The sequence below is a fragment of the Strigops habroptila genome, chromosome 2 (genome assembly GCF_004027225.2).
Source record: "Strigops habroptila isolate Jane chromosome 2, bStrHab1.2.pri, whole genome shotgun sequence".
In the NCBI taxonomy this organism is placed as follows: Eukaryota; Metazoa; Chordata; class Aves; order Psittaciformes; family Psittacidae; genus Strigops; species Strigops habroptila.
The window spans coordinates 106,748,673-106,768,063 of NC_044278.2; the positions used below are offsets into that span (position 1 = coordinate 106,748,673).

General features: G+C 39.5%; 1 protein-coding gene across 5 annotated transcripts; it reads left to right on the forward strand.

Moving 5' to 3' along the window:
- The first annotated feature begins 246 nt into the window (after positions 1 to 246).
- On the forward strand, positions 247 to 17,099 carry POGLUT3 (protein O-glucosyltransferase 3). 5 transcript variants are annotated; one of them, XM_030477189.1, is made up of 9 exons: positions 247 to 736; positions 3,962 to 4,056; positions 4,457 to 4,654; positions 6,061 to 6,347; positions 6,757 to 6,973; positions 8,333 to 8,529; positions 9,510 to 9,704; positions 10,703 to 10,807; positions 11,643 to 17,099. In XM_030477189.1, exons 3-9 carry the CDS (start codon positions 4,558 to 4,560, stop codon positions 11,766 to 11,768), a joined length of 1,224 nt encoding a protein of 407 aa, XP_030333049.1. In that variant the 5' UTR covers positions 247 to 736; positions 3,962 to 4,056; positions 4,457 to 4,557; the 3' UTR covers positions 11,769 to 17,099. The 5 variants fall into 5 exon arrangements, with proteins under 5 accessions (XP_030333049.1, XP_032775659.1, XP_030333046.1 ...); XM_030477191.1 differs by having other exon boundaries at positions 664 to 736; positions 3,965 to 4,056; XM_032919768.1 differs by having other exon boundaries at positions 503 to 736; positions 1,608 to 4,654.
- The last annotated feature ends 2,292 nt before the right edge of the window (positions 17,100 to 19,391 follow it).

Sequence of the window (19,391 nt, forward strand, 5' to 3'; positions counted from 1 at the left end):
TCCCTGGAAGTGTTCACAAACCGTGTAGACGAGGCCCTCAGTGCCATGGGTTAGTGGTGGACATGGCAGTGCTGGGGTAACAGCTGGGCTTGATGATCTTAAAGGTCTTTTCCAACCTGGCTGGTTCTATGACTCGATGGTTCTATGACCCAGCCCGGCGGGAGGCCGCTGGCCGGGGCGCTCGTTGTTCCGCTGCTCGAAGCGCCACTGCTCCCCCTCACACACTCCGCAGGGGGCACAGCCGCAGCCGCCTGTTCCGCCAAAACCACAAGGGCTCTGCAGGGGGAGGCCCTCGCTCCCCGACCTCCCCCGGGCAGGAGGAAGAGGAGGAGGAGGAGGGGGGAGGCAGCGCCGGTTCAGCCGCCCGGGGCCAGCCCGGCCCTTCCCGCGCCTCCCTCCGGCACACCCGGCCGCAGCGGGCCCCGCGGGGCGGGGAGCAGGCGGCGGCCGCCCGCGGGGAGCGGGGCTACGCACGTCCGGAGGAGGCCCCGGCCGCCCGCTCGGTCTGCGGGGCCCGGCGGGGCGATGCGGAGCCGCGGGCTGCTGCCGCTGCTGCCGCTGCTGCTGGGCGCCGCGATGCCGCTGCTGCGGCCGGCACAGGCGCCGGATCCCGTTAGCGCTGAGCGGAGCCTGGCATGGGGCCCCGGGCTGGTGGCGGAGCCCGCCCTGCCGGTGCGGTACTTCTACATCCAGGCGGTCAGCGTTGCCGGACGCAATTTCTCCCGCTCCCCGCCAGGTACCGTGAGTGGGCTGCGGGCGGGCGGGATGGACACCCTGCCCCGGCTGCCCCCGCTGTCCTCGGAGGAGCCAGCGGAGCTGCACACCCCTTCCCTTTTTCTCTTTTCTCTTTCCCATTTCCCTCTTCCCTCATCCTCTTCCTTCCCTCCCTGCTCCCGACCACTGGCTGCCCCACTCTCCTCCAGCCCCTCTCAGCATTCGCCCGGTCCAGCGTCGCCCGGGACACGCAGGTCCGGTGGCGGGCGGGTGAGAGGAGCATATGCTCAAATCCCTCCTTTCTCCTGGTGCAGCTCAGTGCCTCAGTCTGTCGAGCTCCGCGTCTTGCCCATAGCCTCGAAAGTGTGTGATTTACAGCAGCAAGCTCGAATAAACCAGCGCTCTTGGTAGAGAAATCCCAGAACCCTGCTCGGAAGTGCTGGTGTAATTATCTGCTATAGTGGTGAACACACACCAGTTGCTTACAGTGTCTGTCTCAACATGGCACCCTGGGCTCTGTTATCTTACTGCTGCTTCATTAAGAAGGACCAATTTTCCTCTTGTTTACTCAGCACAAGCACGAACCTTCCCCTGACGCTTCTCCCGAGGGTGGGAATTGGGGTTTGTTCTCGCAGTCCGGTGACATGCTGCCAGTCAGCTGTTCTCTGCTGCAAGTTAATTCCACAAACTCTGTATTAGTAGTTGTAATTTAGAATAAAACCCACTTTTGCATTTAGGATTTCATCATGAGATAGACATGCAGTGGAAATCCTGTGTTGCTAATGTATGTAATAAGGTAGAGCTCATTATTTTGCTCTGTGTTATTTACTATTGATATAGATGGTACTGAGAAGTTATCTACCTAGTGTGCATGGACTCTCCCTGTCTTGCAGCTAGCAGGCTGCTGCTTGTGCAGTTAAACAGTAGACATGTCATACAGCTTACGTCTTCAGTCAGACAGAACCCCACATACTTCAGGTCTGGACTTTCTCCAGCTGCTGTGCAACTTAGTGCTGGATTGCAGCACGACGTCAGTACTACTGACATGTACCGAAGAATGCAACTGCACACTCAGCCACGTGGGGAGAGCTTTTCGTTGAAACAACAGGCTGCTAAAGGTAAAAAGGTGTGAAGCTCAGTTGGATTCTCATGCTAGTTTAAATCCTCCGAGATAAACTTGATAGGAGGTGGGTACTGAGAACCTAGCTTTGAGCTCAGTGTGTTCATGTGAGTATTTATATTAATAAGTTCAGTGTCTTTGGAATGTTTCCAGGTCCTGATGCCATCTGGCATGGAGTGGTCTCCATTCACACAATGACATTCTGTAGGCTCCACTCTGAGGCGGTGCATGCGTGCTGCCAACACGGAAGAGCTGCTGCCTTGGCCCATGCTAACTGCTGAGCCATGCCAGGAATTATTTAGGAGCCAAGGATCTTTTAACATGTAGTGGTAGGGCTGATCATATTCCATCACATGAGCACTGTTTAATGTACTCATACAGACACGGGCTGTAGATTTCAGTTCTCAAATGATTTTAAATGTTCAAATTCTGTTTGTAAAATGTCAGTAGGAATTGCAGTTAGTAAGATTTGTTAGGGCACTACTTTCCAGTATAAACTAAATACATCTCAAAATATCCCTTCTGGGATAGTTAAATAAATCTGCCTTCTTTGCCTTAGTCTTTACTGGTAAGACCAGCCTTCAGGAATCCCAGGCCCCTCAGGCCAGAGGGAAAGTTTGGCACAAGGAAGACTCCTTGGTGGAGGAGGAACTGGTTGAGGAACACTAAAATATCTGGACATGCCCAGGTGTGGTGCTTGGTGGCATGCACCCAGAAGTGCTCAGGGAGCTGGCTGACATCCTTGTGAGGCCACTTTTGATCGTCTCTGGAGTATCACAGCAAACAGGAGAGTTTCCTGAAGACTGGAATAAGTCACATGAAATTCAGTCTGAACACAAGAAAAAATTCTTCTACTGTGAAGGTGGTCAGACACTGGAGCGGATTACCCAGAGATCATGGAGTCTCCATTTGTGGGGATACCATTCATAGAAATTGTTGTGCAGTTTCAGTCTATTAGCATTGCTTCACGTACACTTGCACTTGCCCAGGGAAGTGCATAGCTGTACTGCTCATGTCTCTTCAGCCTACTACCTGCGCAAGCAGGAAGGTTTCCACTCATCATTCCTCTGAAAAAGAAGTACCACATATCAGGAGCAATTTTAACATTCCTCTACTTCTCAGAAGTCAGAGGTGCACTTCTGGAAATCATTCTGGACTGATACTTAATCAAACGAGGGCTTCTCATCATAGATCTGCTAGCTACTGAAGACAATATTCTGCATTTCTTAATTGGTGGGAGTGCTGCTTGCCACACTGGCATTCCAAGAAGGAATGTCAAATGTCCCTTAGCAACTTCAGGTGGCATGGTCTTTGAATAGTAAGAAAACTGAGGGATGGTTACAAATAATCGACATTTATATTCTTACATTGGAACACAAAGCAGAAGAGGGGGTTTGTTCAGCTGTGAGAGAGTCTTCTGCTCACAGACACTGACCATATGCTTATTGATTGAGGGATCAACCCTTGACAACAACATCTGGAAGAACCTGAGTTACTCAGGGTAACTATTCTCTGTGAAGAGGCATGACATGTCAGGAAATACATGTCTGAAATCATAAGGGTTCTGCCTAATTTAATCTGGAGACTCTTGCACAGTAGTTGACTTGAATCTGATTTCAAGATGCACTGCTCTAAAAAGATACAATTAAATGACTGTTGTATTTACCACATCAGTGTGTTTATTTGTGGATGCAAAGTATGTTAAAATATGGATTGTATAGAATTAACTGTAACATCTCAGTCATTCAGTGCTGTTGGCACACAATGGAATTTTAATAACATCTTGATTTTATCTGGATTTTTTCAGTTCCATTTCTTTCTGTATACTGCTTTGTGGTAACATGTATTCGTTTGTTTGGTTTGCAAGGCTTAGACTATAATATTTTGTGAATAACTTGTCCCCTCTTTTTTTGAAGAATAAAGTTGGTGCTGACCATTTGTGACAGAAATAAGGGAACGTAACAGATTTATGTTTATGCATATTCATGTTGTCTCCACGATGTTCCATGCCCTGTTAAAATGTCACACTGCATTAATGATGAAATGATGGTGATCTTTAAGCATAGGTCAGACAGATGTCCAGGGAACATCTTTGTCTACTATCATTCTCTTATCCCTGCTTTTCAGTAGCTGGGACTTTAAATTTGCAAGACAGTCAGCTGCAGCCCAAAGGTGAATTTGTATCTGACTCCCGCATGCTGCAACTGCCTTTCCACAAGCTGGCAAGTATTCTTTTCTCCTGTTATTTTAACTTGGTTTCCTAACTTTCTCACTTCAGAAAGCACTAACTCGAAAACATAGTATTAAACCTAATATTTGCTTCAAAATAGTTAGCATTTCCTTCTGTCTTATAATCATTATTTAACTTTTTATCATCTCCATCTACAGGTTTTCAATTTATCAGGTATGTGATGATCAAGAAAATTTGGTAGGATGATCTTCCATCACTTTCCATCACTGGAAATTTATTTTACCAACTTGGTATAATCAAAAAATTTCTAGTGCAAAGTTACATAAAATTCCATGGACTTTATCCAGTAGAGTTTGCTCTCACCTTTGTTTTGTGTTTGTGATTCTATCAGCTTAAAGTGCTTTTGTCTGGTTTTATTTTGCTCTTTTCAGGAAGAAGAGAGTTTAAAGTGGTAATTAAAGCACTTTCTCCAAAAGAAGCCACCAGAATTTACACCCCTCGGCCTTTGGATAGAAATGATGGCACATTTCTAATGCGGTATCGGATGTATGGGAGTGTCAGAAAAGGGTTAAAAATTGAGATACTTTATGGTGATCAGCATGTAGCGCAATCTCCTTATATTTTAAAAGGTAAGGGTATGTTTTTTATTTAATATATAGTGGTAGCCACAGAAATGCTATGGATTAATTTTAGGAAGAGGTGGGAAACTAGAGGTCTGTTTGCCTTTGTTCATGTGGTCTCCTCACAAATATTCTTACACAGAGAAGTAAGCAGTGACAGTCTCTGTACATTGCCAACTTACAGGACCTAGATGCATAAATATGTAGATTTTGGCCCCTGACATTAAGGTGATGTGGCTGGATATCTCCTCTTCCCTCTTGCATAAGGGAATGGATCTCTTCAGATTTGGTAATAAGAGAGCAATGCTTGTATTTTTACTGTTTCCAAGCAAGTATTCACTTAAACATTGTGTTATTTTTATCTAAAGTAGAAAATACTACCTGCAAAAGCAAGGAGTTTATGTTGTCCCCGACACTATATATTTCAAATATCTGTGATTTCTAAAAAGCGTGATCATTCATAACAACAAAGACAGTATTTCTTTAACCAGACAATATTTAACTTCCTTTCCATTAGCCCAGTTTAATTCAGTGCAGGCCTATACTATGAAAAAAATATTTAAAAGGAGAGAAAACAAAGCAAATTACTCTCTCATTCCAGATCTGCTTCTTTAACTTCCTTCTCTTGCTCTCAAATGGACAGCTGTTTAGCAAAGAAAAACATAAAGTTACTTCTCTGGAGAGCCTTGTTTCAGTTCACCACTCTAAGGAGAATCTGGTCATGTTTGTGTTTTTTTCTTTTCAATAGCATTTCCTAAATATAAACTTAGAAATTTCTTCAAACTGAACTGAAACTGTCCTGAGTCCTCAAGGTAGTAGTATGTTTTCTTTTTGCTGATGCACATTTGCCAGCAGCCATGAAACTATGACACAGGACAGAAGCTGTTTTGATTAGAAGTCTATGAAATAAGGGCTTTTTCTCATGCTCTACGAGGCTCTTGCTCACTCCTCTGTTATAAAGGACAGAAAGAATAGCTGATTATACGTAAAAGAAAACACCTTATGCCACAGGTAAAGGCTATTGTATCACAGTTCTGAATTAAGCTAAAATTGAAACTCTTTAATACCTGAGCTTTGGTAGTTACGGACAGTTAGAACAATTCTGTATTACAATACCCTACATGCTTGGCAGGTAGCACAGTAATAGAGCTTCATTTTGCAGACTAATTTTACCCTGAGAACAAAAAATCGAGCATTTTGATTTCTGAAAAGAGAAGAACGTTGCTGTTTTTTCAGTTACGCTGCTAAACCCCAGAAATGTTACAGAGAGGATGATTTCCCAGGAAAACTTTAGGAAACTCGGAATAAAAAATGTCAAGCCACTGTAATGTCTACATTTATATGACCATGTGTTTAGGGAATTATGACTGATGTAGAATCACAAATACAGACTCTCAGTGCTTTGTTTTCTGCAGGACCAGTTTATCATGAATATTGTGACTGTCCTGAAGAGGACCCTGAGATCTGGCAGAATGTTATGTCTTGTCCATCCCAAGAACCTCGGATTACAAAGGACTTCACTTCTTTCCCCACCATTGACCTCCAGCGAATGCTCAAGGAAATCCCAACAAAGTTCAGTCAGACAAGAGGTGCTATTGTTCATTACACTATTCTCAGTAATCGCATCTACCGTCGCTCCTTAGGGAAGTATACAGACTTCAAAATGTTCTCCGACGAAATGCTCCTGTCACTGGCAAGAAAGGTATCAGTTTTGGTCATGTAGGACTATTAAGTCACGTTCTAATATGGCAATACTACATTTGTTGTTGTATCTTCAGATTTATAATCCCTGAAGTAAGATTTGACTTGTGTTTTTTCATCAAGATGACAGTGTATCTTAGGGATAATATTAGGGAGCTGAACTTGACAGTAATGAAATTGCTAGGAAAGCTGCAGGGGGTAAGGCCCAACTCTGGAAGGCTTTTGCTGGTCTCTGCGAGTGTTCCTTTCATGCTTGCGGGGCAGAAACTTGAAATTCATCCCTTAAGCTCAGCTAAATCTATTAACTAACTAGGAGGTTTATTGATTCTGCATGACATAAGAGAACCGAGGAATATATGTGACAAACAACTTCTATCTTTGTTATTATCCGTTCTTGGGTATACATTTAGGTTCACCTTCCTGATGTGGAGTTCTATCTTAATGTTGGAGATTGGCCAGTTGAGTATCGGAAAGCTAATGATACACCTGGCCCTATACCTGTCATTTCATGGTGTGGCTCTTTGGATTCAAGAGATATAGTCCTTCCAACGTATGATGTAACCCACTCGACTCTTGAAACTCTACGTGGAGTTACAAATGATCTCCTTTCTATTCAAGGAAATACAGGTAAATGAGAGATCATGGATTTAAATAAAGAATTTGTAAATTCTATCAAAGCAGCAAGTTGCATTCAAATAATGTGTTAAAGTCTTTAGTTCACAAGTGCCTTAGGAGGTCTCTTAATACAAGCAGGTCAGTCTTTGCAGAGTGTAAACACTTTTAACACTGCTACTAAGCAGGTGTTTAATATGGATTTAGAGCCCCAGTTTAAGTCCAGTTTACAATAATGGTGAATTTTAACTTAAAGGTACCCAGCAGATAGCTACTGTGACCTGTCAAAGGAAAAGTAAATACAATTAAAAGGCCTTTCTCCTCAGCGAAGGACTTGAATATGTTCCTTCTAATCAAATAGTAATTCTTTTCCTGACAGTGATGTGGCCCAATGTCCTGTTTACATAAAAATGAATTTGAATCCCAAAAGAAGTAAACTAGTACTGTGCTGCAGCCTCTTTCAAATAAGAAAATACTGTCTGTATATAAAAAACCCACCTCAGAGTGGGATCTTCTAAATTGTTTTTCTTTGAAGGAAGAGTCAGTTTTACTGACAGGTGTCTTCCTCCCCCCCAGGAAAGTAATGAATACTTAGGGATCAGATAAATGGCATAAACAATACTTAAGGAGTAAAACTTGAGTGAGGAGATACTTCTTTTTATTTTATTAGTTCACAGTTTCTCATTTATTAGCTTTTAAATTAATTTAGTTCAATTACCTGTTTGAAGCACTGTGTTTACTGATTTAATACAGCTGCTTTTCCAGTTAGAAGATGGTAAGAGCTTACTCCACTTTAGAAGGTCCTTTAACGAAATTTCCAGCAGAAGGATGAGGAAGGACGTATTGCATGTTTTTAAAAGCAGGCAGTAAGCAGAGATGAAGTCTTTCAGGCTCTTGCTAAGTATTCTGAGAACATGATATAGCCATTTTTTCCTTCTTAAGTCATCAAAGACCTAACTAAATTGCTAAGTGACAGAAGTAAATTTTACTAAAGAAATTTTGGTTATTGTGCCAGGCTTTATGGATGGAGAATTACTTTAATTATTAGAATTTTACTTACATAATTTGATTATAATCCCTTATGTAGCTTGCAAGATATTTCAAGTTATCTAAATATAAAATTGTTGAGTGGAAAAGCAATTCTCTGATTTTCCTTTTATAAGTGGTTCAGTTTCTCATCCCAAAATTCAAGCCAGAACTGGGAGTGTAAACCCATGATGAATAAGGGATTATGGATTCACTACAAGAAATCATGCCTGGTTTACCGTGTCTCTGAGCATAATGCCACCATCATAGTATGTTTCTTATTTGCACCACACATACCATGAACATTTCATTACTGTTTGCTTTTAACTTACTACTCAATGCTCGTAGGCCCGTTCTGGGAAAACAAAACTGAGCGAGCTTTATTCAGAGGTCGAGACAGCCGAGAAGAACGTCTCCATCTTGTCAAGTTATCCAAGGAAAATCCAGAACTACTAGATGCTGGAATAACAGGATATTTCTTCTTCAGAGAAAAAGAAAAAGAGCTGGGAAAGGTTCCGCTGCTGGGCTTCTTTGACTTCTTTAAGGTAGCAAACAAATTACAGTCTTGGATTAAATTTGCTTCAGGTTCCTACCAACTGAGAAGACAAGGCCTACTTTTGTTAATTCCATTCAGTAAACAAAACAATTACGCTACACTGGGAGCACTGGTTCATGTGGGTAGATAGACCACCTATAATCAAAGTCATAGTGTGACACACTTGGAAAGAAAGCCACTATACTTTTTTCCTGGAGTACCTTAAAAAGAGTTCTTGGGAGATTTATGTATTTAATAGATTGACTAATTTCTCACCATCAGGGTTTCTTTTCTTTGGGGTAAATAGGAAAGCAATGGACACAACTTGTGTTCATTGCAAGTATGTTATGGAGGTCAGAAAGAGTCCTTGTAGTAACAAGTTAGAAAAATAGATGGGTGTTTTTGTTGCACTTTAACACACAAATTCCACTGCAGCAGAGGTAAAAAAAGTAAAAGGGACAGAGTCCTGTAAAAAGCCATTATAATATATGGCAATTGAAGTTCTGTTCAAGAGATTAATATATCAGAAATGCTGTAACAGCCCTGAGCATTTACTGCCAGAGCAGTACATTCATAGTTATTTTTAGTGTAATGTTTCAGATTATTTTATATAATAATATGTTTCAGATTATTCTACATAAGAACATAATTTTAAATCAGAATAAATTTAATCTTTTTGAATTTAAGTATAGATTAGTTTTATTTCATTCCCGGCTCTACCCCCTGCTCTATTCCAGGACACTTTAACAGAATACCCATCAGGCAGTTCATGTGACACAGAGGTTCTTGACTGTCAGTCTTGGGTTGAAAACAAATCTTTTTTTTCAAGTATGTTATCCAGAACGCCATGAAACTACACCTGCCTAACATTAAAACACGTTTGAAGATGAGAATTAGTAAACACAGTTAAGCCTTGCCTGTGAAAATAAGCAGTGTTCCTATTCTGACTCACATCGTTTTACCTTTTTTTCTTCTATCTTCATATTGTAGTACAAATACCAAGTGAATGTAGATGGGACTGTAGCAGCTTACAGGTTTCCATACCTCTTGCTGGGTGACAGCCTAGTATTGAAGCAAGATTCCCAGTACTATGAACACTTTTATATTGGATTGAAACCTTGGAAACATTATGTTCCTGTCAAGAGAAACTTAGAGGACTTGCTGGAGAAAATAAAATGGGCTAAGGTAAGTTCCATTACTAATTCAAGTTCAAAGTGACAAACAAATATGTAAATAATTTATCTTAATATTCTCTTTTCCATATGCATGAACTTGATATTGAGATCCTGGGATAAAGGAAGTACATTTTGTTGTTAATATAAGATGGGAAGGCCTTAATTCAAATAACCACCTCTATTGGGGGAAATGCTTACGAATTCATTTTAGGTATGTGCAGAAGTGTTTAGTGAGTCAGAGTCTTAGTATACTGACTAATGCAGCTAATCTGCAAAGAAACACCCAGAATCCTAGATATTGCTTTAATAATTTTATTACATTTTTTAGGTCTTGACTAGAACAGAAGTCACTGCATGTTTGGCTTGAATGTACAAAAAATCAGCGCTCTGTAACATGCTCAGAATGAGACCATTCTGTAACCAAACCAATATCATAGTGAGATTGAAAACACCATTTGTGCTTTAAGTTTAGCTATTGGGTTAAAAAACATAGGAAAAGTTTCTGTTCTGAGAGTACTGTTGTTCTTCATAAAGAATCAGATGAGAATACTAAAAGTTTTGAAATACAGACCTAAAAAACTTGGGAGTAAGTACATAAATAGAAGTGGAGTTATTTTTTTAAAGGAAGACAGTGGATTGCGTAGGAAAGGACAACTGCTGTGGCTTTGTCTTCTGTAAAACTAAGTATGTCTGGGAGATGTAGGACCTGATTTTGAAGAGGCTTGTGGCTTGGACAGAACAGTGGAGCAGTAATCAATTGAGTTTTCGGAATGGTACAATTACCCATGAAAGCTGTTATTGATAGCCCCAAGGGACCGGTTGTGACCATAAAAGCAATCTGGTATTTTTTAAAAATCTGCAATTTAAAGTGTGCCTTTACAGTCTACCAGTAATTGCAGATTTGTTGCAGATTTGAATAGCCCCTTTAGTAAAACTTCTAATGCCAGCCAGGCTTTGCGTAACTCGCTGATTGCTCCATTATTCATTCATTTCATCTCAATTTTCCAGGAAAATGATGAAGAAGCAAGAGAAATTGCTAAAGAAGGACAGTTAATGGCAAGAGAATTACTTCAGCCTCACAGGCTTTACTGCTACTATTACAGAGTGCTCGAGGTTAGTACAGTACATCCCTTTTATTATTTTCCCCAACTGCTACTGCTACTGATGCTACAAACTTCATATTCAATCAATAGCAGGCATGGTTCATATTATTCACAGATCAGTGTGAGGAGCTTTCCTAAAACTTGCTTCATTAACTGACATAATAGTTGTTTTACAGAATCAGATACTATGTTCTTTTGCCTCTATCCGCATGGTCAGTTTTCAGCACCACTTGGTATGTGGTTTCTAATAGATGTAGGAGATGAGATAATCTGTACACAACTTTCTTCCTTTTTCCCTTCATGCTTAACTCCTCCTGAGTTACTCTGCTGTATTACAAAACAATGAATATATGGAAAAGAAATTCCAGAAGTACAGCTAGTAGAGTGGTAAGGGGTGAAGCAGGCCAAACAGCCATTGCTTCCCTAGGAGATGCAAATCTCTGGTGAAAGAAGTTTCTGTTCTCTGAAAGTACTAATTTCTTTTTCCTGTTTTGCTGTGCAGAGTCAGATCTCAGCTTCAGCAGTCACAGGTTGACACACAGTTTGGAACTGTTCAGTGTACAAAAATGATAGCATTATCTGTTAAGTGGTTTGAGGCACAAATAATGGCAATATTGAAATTACCATTAATAATAGGACAGGGGAAGACATTAAAGGAGGGTTTCAGAGGTAATGTAGCCTATTAGTAGGTGTGTTATAAAGACACCTTGTACACAAGTTGTAAACAATGACATAAGGAGCCTGGATAAAGGCAAGCTTGTGAGTGGAAGGGAGGAGGAAAATTCTGTTTCATGAATTATACGTTGGAGCTTATAGCATCCTTAAATGTTGTTTACATATTTCAGAAATACGCCAAACGCCAAGCCAGCAAACCTGAAATACGGGATGGAATGGAACTTGTACCTCAGCCTGATGACAGAGACTCAGTATGCAGTTGCCACAGGAAAAAGCCTTTAAGGGAAGATCTGTAACTGTACCGGATGGAGAAAATCACCCATTTACAATGCAAGAATTCCAATAGGAATTAAGCTGTGAAATCTTAAGACAATTATGCACTAGCAAACATTCTTACTTAGGTATTCTTCTTGTCTTCACATACCCTTTTTCACGCTGACTCTGATCTACAAGGTTGGTTCCCACAATTTTGTAACCTTGACCTCCACCAGACAGATACTGAGCCTGTAATGGGGAGCATCTAGGGGGTTTGTTTGATGTACTGTAGGATCAGGAAGAAGAGCGCAGTACTGACTGTGTTCCAGCTGGGACCTAGTTACCAAAGTTTTATGAAGAACCAGTCATCCACCAAAGATCTTCCATGAGTCAGTGCAGGTTATTCTAAAGGAGCATTTTGCAACATACTAAAACAGTGTTATGATTTCTTCATAAAGTTTACCTCAGTGTTAGATTGTTTCTTGTATACAAAACAGTTTTCTAACTAGACAAAGAAAGTATTTGAGATTTACAGATATCAAATCTGCTGTTGCTTTGAGATTATTTTGTGGTCTATGACAGATAACAGAATAAAGGACATGACAGACTATTTATCAATTTCAGAGGAAAAGGGAGAGGAGGGGGAGAGATCAGAATAATATTTTATAAGCACCATGGCTGTGAATTACCTAAATTAAATGCTGCTTTAAAGCAGACTGTAGCTATAACAATCAAAGGGCTTTGAGTGCCAAGACACCACTGTGAAGACCTGTTCTTGCCAGTAACCATGTCTGTGAATATAGGCACAGATCCACAAAAGGACTTAAAAGAACTTCAGGTGAGACCAGGTGAAATACTGGTGCCTTAGTTTAACAATACAGTCTACAGTATTCTAGGCTACTTGAGTATTCCCACATTGAAATTCATTAGCAGAGTTGTAGACTGCCTAGGTTTAACTTCTGTGTAGAGCTAAGCATCTTTTCACTTCGATTCATGAACTACTTTCTCCTGCGCCTAAGTCCCCAGAGGGATATTAACCATTTTCTAAATTTAGATCATACCTAACCTTGTACTGAGATCATACAGGAGATCAGACTTCATTGTTTTGGTTCAAACATCTGACAGAAAAACCTATGCTGCATTTTCTATGTAAGAGTCTAGGGGTTAGAGACCATACTAAGCAATTGGGAAGCCAATTGTCCTTATTGGTTTGATTCAAAGCCATTTTTCCAGAGAGTGCCTTAGCTCCAGTCTGGGGAAGAGGTCTTCAGGACTTCCTCTGAAGTTGTGCAGCCATGAAGCTAATACAAAATTCACAGGACCGACCAGAAGGAGCTGGTCATACCATTGCAATAAGGTGTGCCTTTGGGCGTGAGGCAGAGGAAAAATCCTAGTCCTCGATGCAGCTCCCAGTACCTCTGCTGATTTTTACCCAAGTTTCTCTACTTCAAAATGCATAAACAGTCCTGGAGTGACACACCAATGCTAATACCAAGACCAATACCCACAAGCATCCATTTCTGTCCTCTGCATTTTTGTCTTGGCTAATGTAGCCTGCCTGAGCAGCTTCGTATTCGGTACACTCAGGTAATGGCTTAGGAATAGAATTGTCTTAAGTCTGTGGAGAATTGTCTTAAGTCTGTGGACTTGTCTAATTGGTGCCCAAAGTCTAGTGCTCTGCACTTCATGCAGGCTTCATTCTTGGTTCTACACTGCAATTTACTCTTATAAAATCCATGAAACAAAATTCCTGCACTAGAACAGGAAGAAAGACTAGATTTTTCAGTATGCTAAATATAGAAAGAACTTCAGGTTTCTAAAGAGGTTCATGCAACTGTCCATCAGTCATTTATTACATTATGCCAGTTAAGAAAAAACCTGGAACATGTTGCTCTACCCATCATTCTCTTTGTTCTGGTTCTAACCCTATATATAGTGGTTGTATTTTTATTTAATCAGTCCTAGAATTTCAGACTATAAATACATGTTCAGCTCATCTGACATAACATTTTCTACACCAAAATTCAAGAAAAGGTTTCCACTGCTGAAGATGACACTTAAAACTGAATATGTGCTCCTCTTCCCTTCTCTGTATACAGTCATTTTTACTGTATGATATGATCTTATTTTGTGATATTATCCATTATACCATGTGCCTTTTATACTCGCCAGTATTTGTGGAAGTGGTGTGCTCGGCAAAGGCAATTAAGCAGACCAGATGGTTGAAGCCATGAGGTTTTTTCCACATCACACACACATATTTCAAACCAAAAGTCCAAAAATGATCTGTTTATATTTTTAAAATGGAAAGAACAAGGGAAATCATGATGCATACATTAGAGTTTTTTGGAAATATCTGTGTAGGAAAGCCCGACTTGAAACAAAAGTCTTTCAAACTGGAAGAATCAGATAAAATTTAAATGGTCATGAATTCAAATAAATGTGAAGATTTTATCCCTCCTTTCTTCCCTCATAAAAAGAAAAAACCAACACCTGTACTAAATTCTTCTCTGCCAAAAACCCCTCCTTGCTTTTTTAGTAAACGTCACTTCAAAGCAAAGACTAGTTTGTCACAGAATGCCTTACAGATGCTTTTATAGCTTAGAGGCAAGGAATATCCTGAAGAATACTAATACATGCATCTTTCTTCCAAAATTAAAAAACAGTAGAGACATGGTAGAACTTTCATTAAAAGTGCTTAGTCATTTGAGAAAATCTGCTTCAATTTATAACTGCAGATCTTGCAAAGATAAAAGGTAAGGCAAAGAAGCCTCTCCTCTTTCCACTGGTGGTACTATATGCAATTTAAATTATAATGGAAGAGCAATTGCAACAATTGCCCCTCCAGGCCAGAAAAATGTCAGATCTATTTTAGTTGGATGAGAGGATGATACACTTTGGGCTGGTGTGTTACAGGAATTGCTAAATATTCAGTAAAACCTGTTTGTACAAGTAAAGTGTAATACATGCATTGCAAGGTATTTTTAAGCAACATACATACACTAGAGTTTCTATTGTTCTATAGTAGCTCTTAAACAACAACTGAGGAAATTTCTTGTACACCTAGCAGTTCGTGATTTTAAAAACAGTTACCATACCGCAGTACAGTAATTTCAGCTTTTAATGCATAACATAGGATTTACTACAGAGAGTAAAACCTGTCCTGTTTTCATCAATGGCAGTCATTTTTAACACACTTTAGAACTTATCACTGGTGACGGAGACACATTTATTTGTTTGAAATAGTATAGCCTATAGTCTAGGGCCAATATTTTCAAACACAGGAATTTACATAGAAATGGTCTGAATTCAAAAAATGTTGGTCATGCAGAGTCTTTACTGCAGGTTCCTTACCTTCAGATCTCTTTAACCTAAACAGTAGTTTCATACAGTGAACACTCCAGAAAATTACTCCTTTTATGTTATGTCATATATGTGTCCTAATATATTTAGGCACTCACATTTGGAAATACCCAACTTCAGTTTCATCTTGAAATGAGAACTAGTAAATCATGATTTGTTGAACATAAAGGAGATATAAATTCAGTACATTTTTGGACTGTATTTTATGAGATTTACCTCAAGATAACTAATACACTAGTTTCATGAAAGTATTGTGCCAGGTCTGCCTTGTAGATTCATAATTAAATAAACCCTATAATCAAAGCTTGCCTGATGGAATGTTAGATTCGAGCATCCATCCTGGGAAGCATACGCCCGACATTTATTACATTAGAAAGTAAATTATTTAGTTAGGGAGGAGAGCTGACAGGGAAAACATACATCACCTGTTTGAGCATGTTTGAGAAGCTTGCAAAGAAATGATAATAAAGAAAAGAAGCATTACATAAACCTAGGATATTATCAGCTCCTTTACTGCTTCAGCTTTTCAAAAGCATTCTCTGCAAGGGCAGTGATGAAGTGCAAGATTTATATGAACATGTTATTGTTTAAGTTCACAGGATTCAACCACTAGAATCTTCTTGTCTGTGAATACTTTTATAGCATTTTAATGAGGCTATATGAATACTAACGCTTGGCTTTTAAGTTGTTAATAATGTAAGAAAATCTATACTATAGAGAGTTATGGCACTAATTTTGTATTTTGCTGTAAGAATAAGGGAAAAACGATTATTTTGCATGTCTGTCTGAAGACATTTGAGACATCTGTAGCATATACATTGAGTCTCATCATGGAGCGGTAATAAGCAAAAGGTGTATTAGCAAGAGCATGGCCAGCACGTCAAGGGAGATGTTTCTTCCTTTCTGTTTTGCAGTTGTGAGTCTGCAATTAGAGAACTGTATTCAATTTTGGACTCCGCTGTACAAAAAATACATTGACACAGCGGAGCAGATCCAGCCAAGGACCACCAAGGTGATAAAGGGGTTGTGGCACGTGAAGTAATAGGAGAAGCTGAGCAAGCTGGGTTAGGTCAGCCTTAAAAAGAGAAGGCAGAGGAAAGATTACCAAGCTGAACTCTAAAGGGAGGGTGTAGGAAAGATGAAGCCAGACTTCTCAGAGGTACACAGTAGAAGGCCTGCAAACAACAGACACAAGATGCAACATGGGAAATTCCAATTAGATAAGGGAAAAAAATCTTCACAGTTAAAATCCCAAGGAGATGAAGCTTGGCCTACATGACCTCCAGATGTTCATTATTCTATGAACTACATTTCAGTCACAGAACAAGCTTTTATCTAGTCACACAGCAGGAGGATCCAGCTCCTGAGTGTCACCAAGAGACAATGTAGTCTTTCTGTGCCGACACTTCTGACACTATGCAATTTATGTCTCTTTTAATAATATTGAATAAGTTTTGCAGATATTTTAATGTTATATAGCTTTCAAGGCTATAAATTATATATTAATATATGTACTACACATTACCACAATGTACCATAGTCATGCAGTACACAGAGGATTCAACAGAAATAAGATACATTGATTTGGCATTACATGCTTGGACTGATTGAAAGTGCAAGACCTGCTCTTTCAAGATGCTGAATATACACTTTACATGTATGAGACAATTATGAAAGATTTTGAGTACAGTTATGAACCATCAAGTAATTTTAAGCAGTCAATGGGAATATTAATGTACTTTATAAGTTATACATATATTTAAATGCCAGCGTGATCTGTAGGTCACTGAGGAGTGAGCATGACATATTCCCATCCTACTTCCAACATTAAAAGAAATCAGTCAGGATCCATCTGTACCACAGATTTGCAATGTAGCATACAGATACTCAAGACAGATGAACTGAATACCACAAAGGCCTACATGAAATGGGACGGAGCTTCACATGGTTACCTTCCTGCTGAAAACCCATGAAAACACATTATTCTGAATAAAAGCTGGGCAATTCAAGCTATACGTGTGAGACTAATTTCCACTACAGCTCAAGTAACTCAAAAGGGCTGTTCAGCATTAGCAGATGTCGTCGTTTACCTTTGGGTCAAGACTAACCACACTCCCAGCTACTCCTTTTCTCCCAAAATCTCCAGCCAAGCTGTTACACCACTCTGACTGTAGAGATATGGCAGCTCACAACTGATAGCCAGGAAAGCACAAAATGTTTGCTACCAAGTTAGCATCCTGCAGGTCCAACACCTGATTTCATCTTGCATGTTACTCTCAGCACATTTTTCACTGTTGCGACAGAAAGAGGTTTGAGTATTTTATTAATTCTGCTGACAGAGGGAAAATGGTTTATAGTGAAAATTGGCTTTGCTTCCAAATGATGATGGTTTTGCTTTTCTGTTCGAAACCATCAGCTGTTACCTCAAGAAGAAGGTAATTTTGTCACTTTATTTTATGCAATGAACTTTAGAAGAATTACAAAAAATAATATCCAGAACCAAACCAAAAAATGCTCTGGTGGTAAAAGTTGTTACTCTTTTAAAGAAAGATGGCTGTTACAGATACTTTAGTCTTTTCTCTCTAGTGAAGGCAAAGTATGAAATTAACTTTATAAACAAAGTAAGTTTAAAGGGATACATCAGGAATAGTCTACCTTGTATTGCTGTATACTAATAGTGAACTCCAAGATAAGGTAATTCACAACAGTGAAATCGAATCAGGTTTATACAATGAGATTTTATCTGCTAAAATATAAGATACAGAAGAATCAAGCAAACATCATATCTCTGACATAACCACACAAGCAAAATCCTATACAGAGATTAAACACATTCTGGCAGGTGTCCTTAAAACCATGAATTTATGCTGTTTGGTAAGTTCATTAAAACACATCAGGAATGTATGTTGCTGATAGAAGATGCATCTCTGCCAATAAATTCTGCTTTCTTCTGTCCTATGAAAAAAGCTACTTGGATGTGGACTAACTCCTGGTGATCAACTCCAGCATGCCTTTTCACACTACAACCATTCCACCTTATTTACAGACTTCGGCATTTCCTCTATTCCCTGAAAGGCTCACTTGTGTCTGCAAAGGTAATCAACAGCCACACTGATCCAAAACTTCCTCTAACTGAACCTGAAGAGTAGGTGTAAATTTGAAATACCTCATTTCCACTTACTTATCTTTTCACTCTTAGAAAAGCCCCAAAACAACAGGCATTTAAAGGTGGTAGAGATCACACAGATATGACTTCAGAGCATATCACAAATATTTGGCAATACTTAAATGCAAGTAGTACATATATAAGATGCACAATAGTTCTGAGCATTTCTTATGGAATAGTTTCTAAATTCTGATTACTGCAGGAAAATCAATTTTCCTGTGATAAAATGTATCAAATAAAAAATATTCCCAAGGTCCAGAAAAACTGCAACTTTTTCCTGACTATTAATAATACTGTATGTATAGTTAATAATTCGCTGGAATTAAGACCATGGCTATTGCTATTTACTCTTCTGTAAGATAACAACTTTCACTCATTGCACTTCCATTCCAGTCACAGAAACACATGCTGGCAATTGGATTTTTTATTTCAAAATGAATAGCGACACAGGAAAATTGGCTTTTCTATGTAAAACTTGACCTGATAACTCAAAGCAGGCAATTTGTGCACTGGAAGATGCCAACTTGAATGAGGTCTCCTTTAGTGACAGCTACTATCATTTGCCTGTTCGTGAACCAAATGAAATGAAATCTTGGGGAAGTCCTTCATGAACACACTGCTCTAAGTCTCATTAGCAAACAGATTCAAGCATTTACTTGGATCTGGTGACTGAACTACCCTCATAAGCAGTAGTTGTTTCCTCCACTCTAGTCACAGACAGTATTACTCCCAAGCCAATCCTTCTGCTCCCAAGTTATCACCTACCATATTCTCAAGCAACTATGGTCCACTATCAAATGTGTTTGCTACATTAATTTAATATTACGTTACACCCTGCTTTGATGACATGCACTAATATGAAATAGTCGTCAAACTGGATCTGTTAAGTAGGTTACTAGATGCAGTTGTCATCAGTTCCTTGATGGATTGTCTTATTAAGGAAGCCATTATAAAATCACTTCTAATGACGAATACAAATGATAGTCACATACAAAGGCCAAATTATGGTCCCATTAGAGTAAATGGCATAGGATTTTTGCTGATTGCATTTATATTTGCAGTAAAAAGTGAGGTCTAGAAGCTTACCTATTCCAATGAAAAAATTAAGTGATGGAAATGCACCTACTGTTCTTCA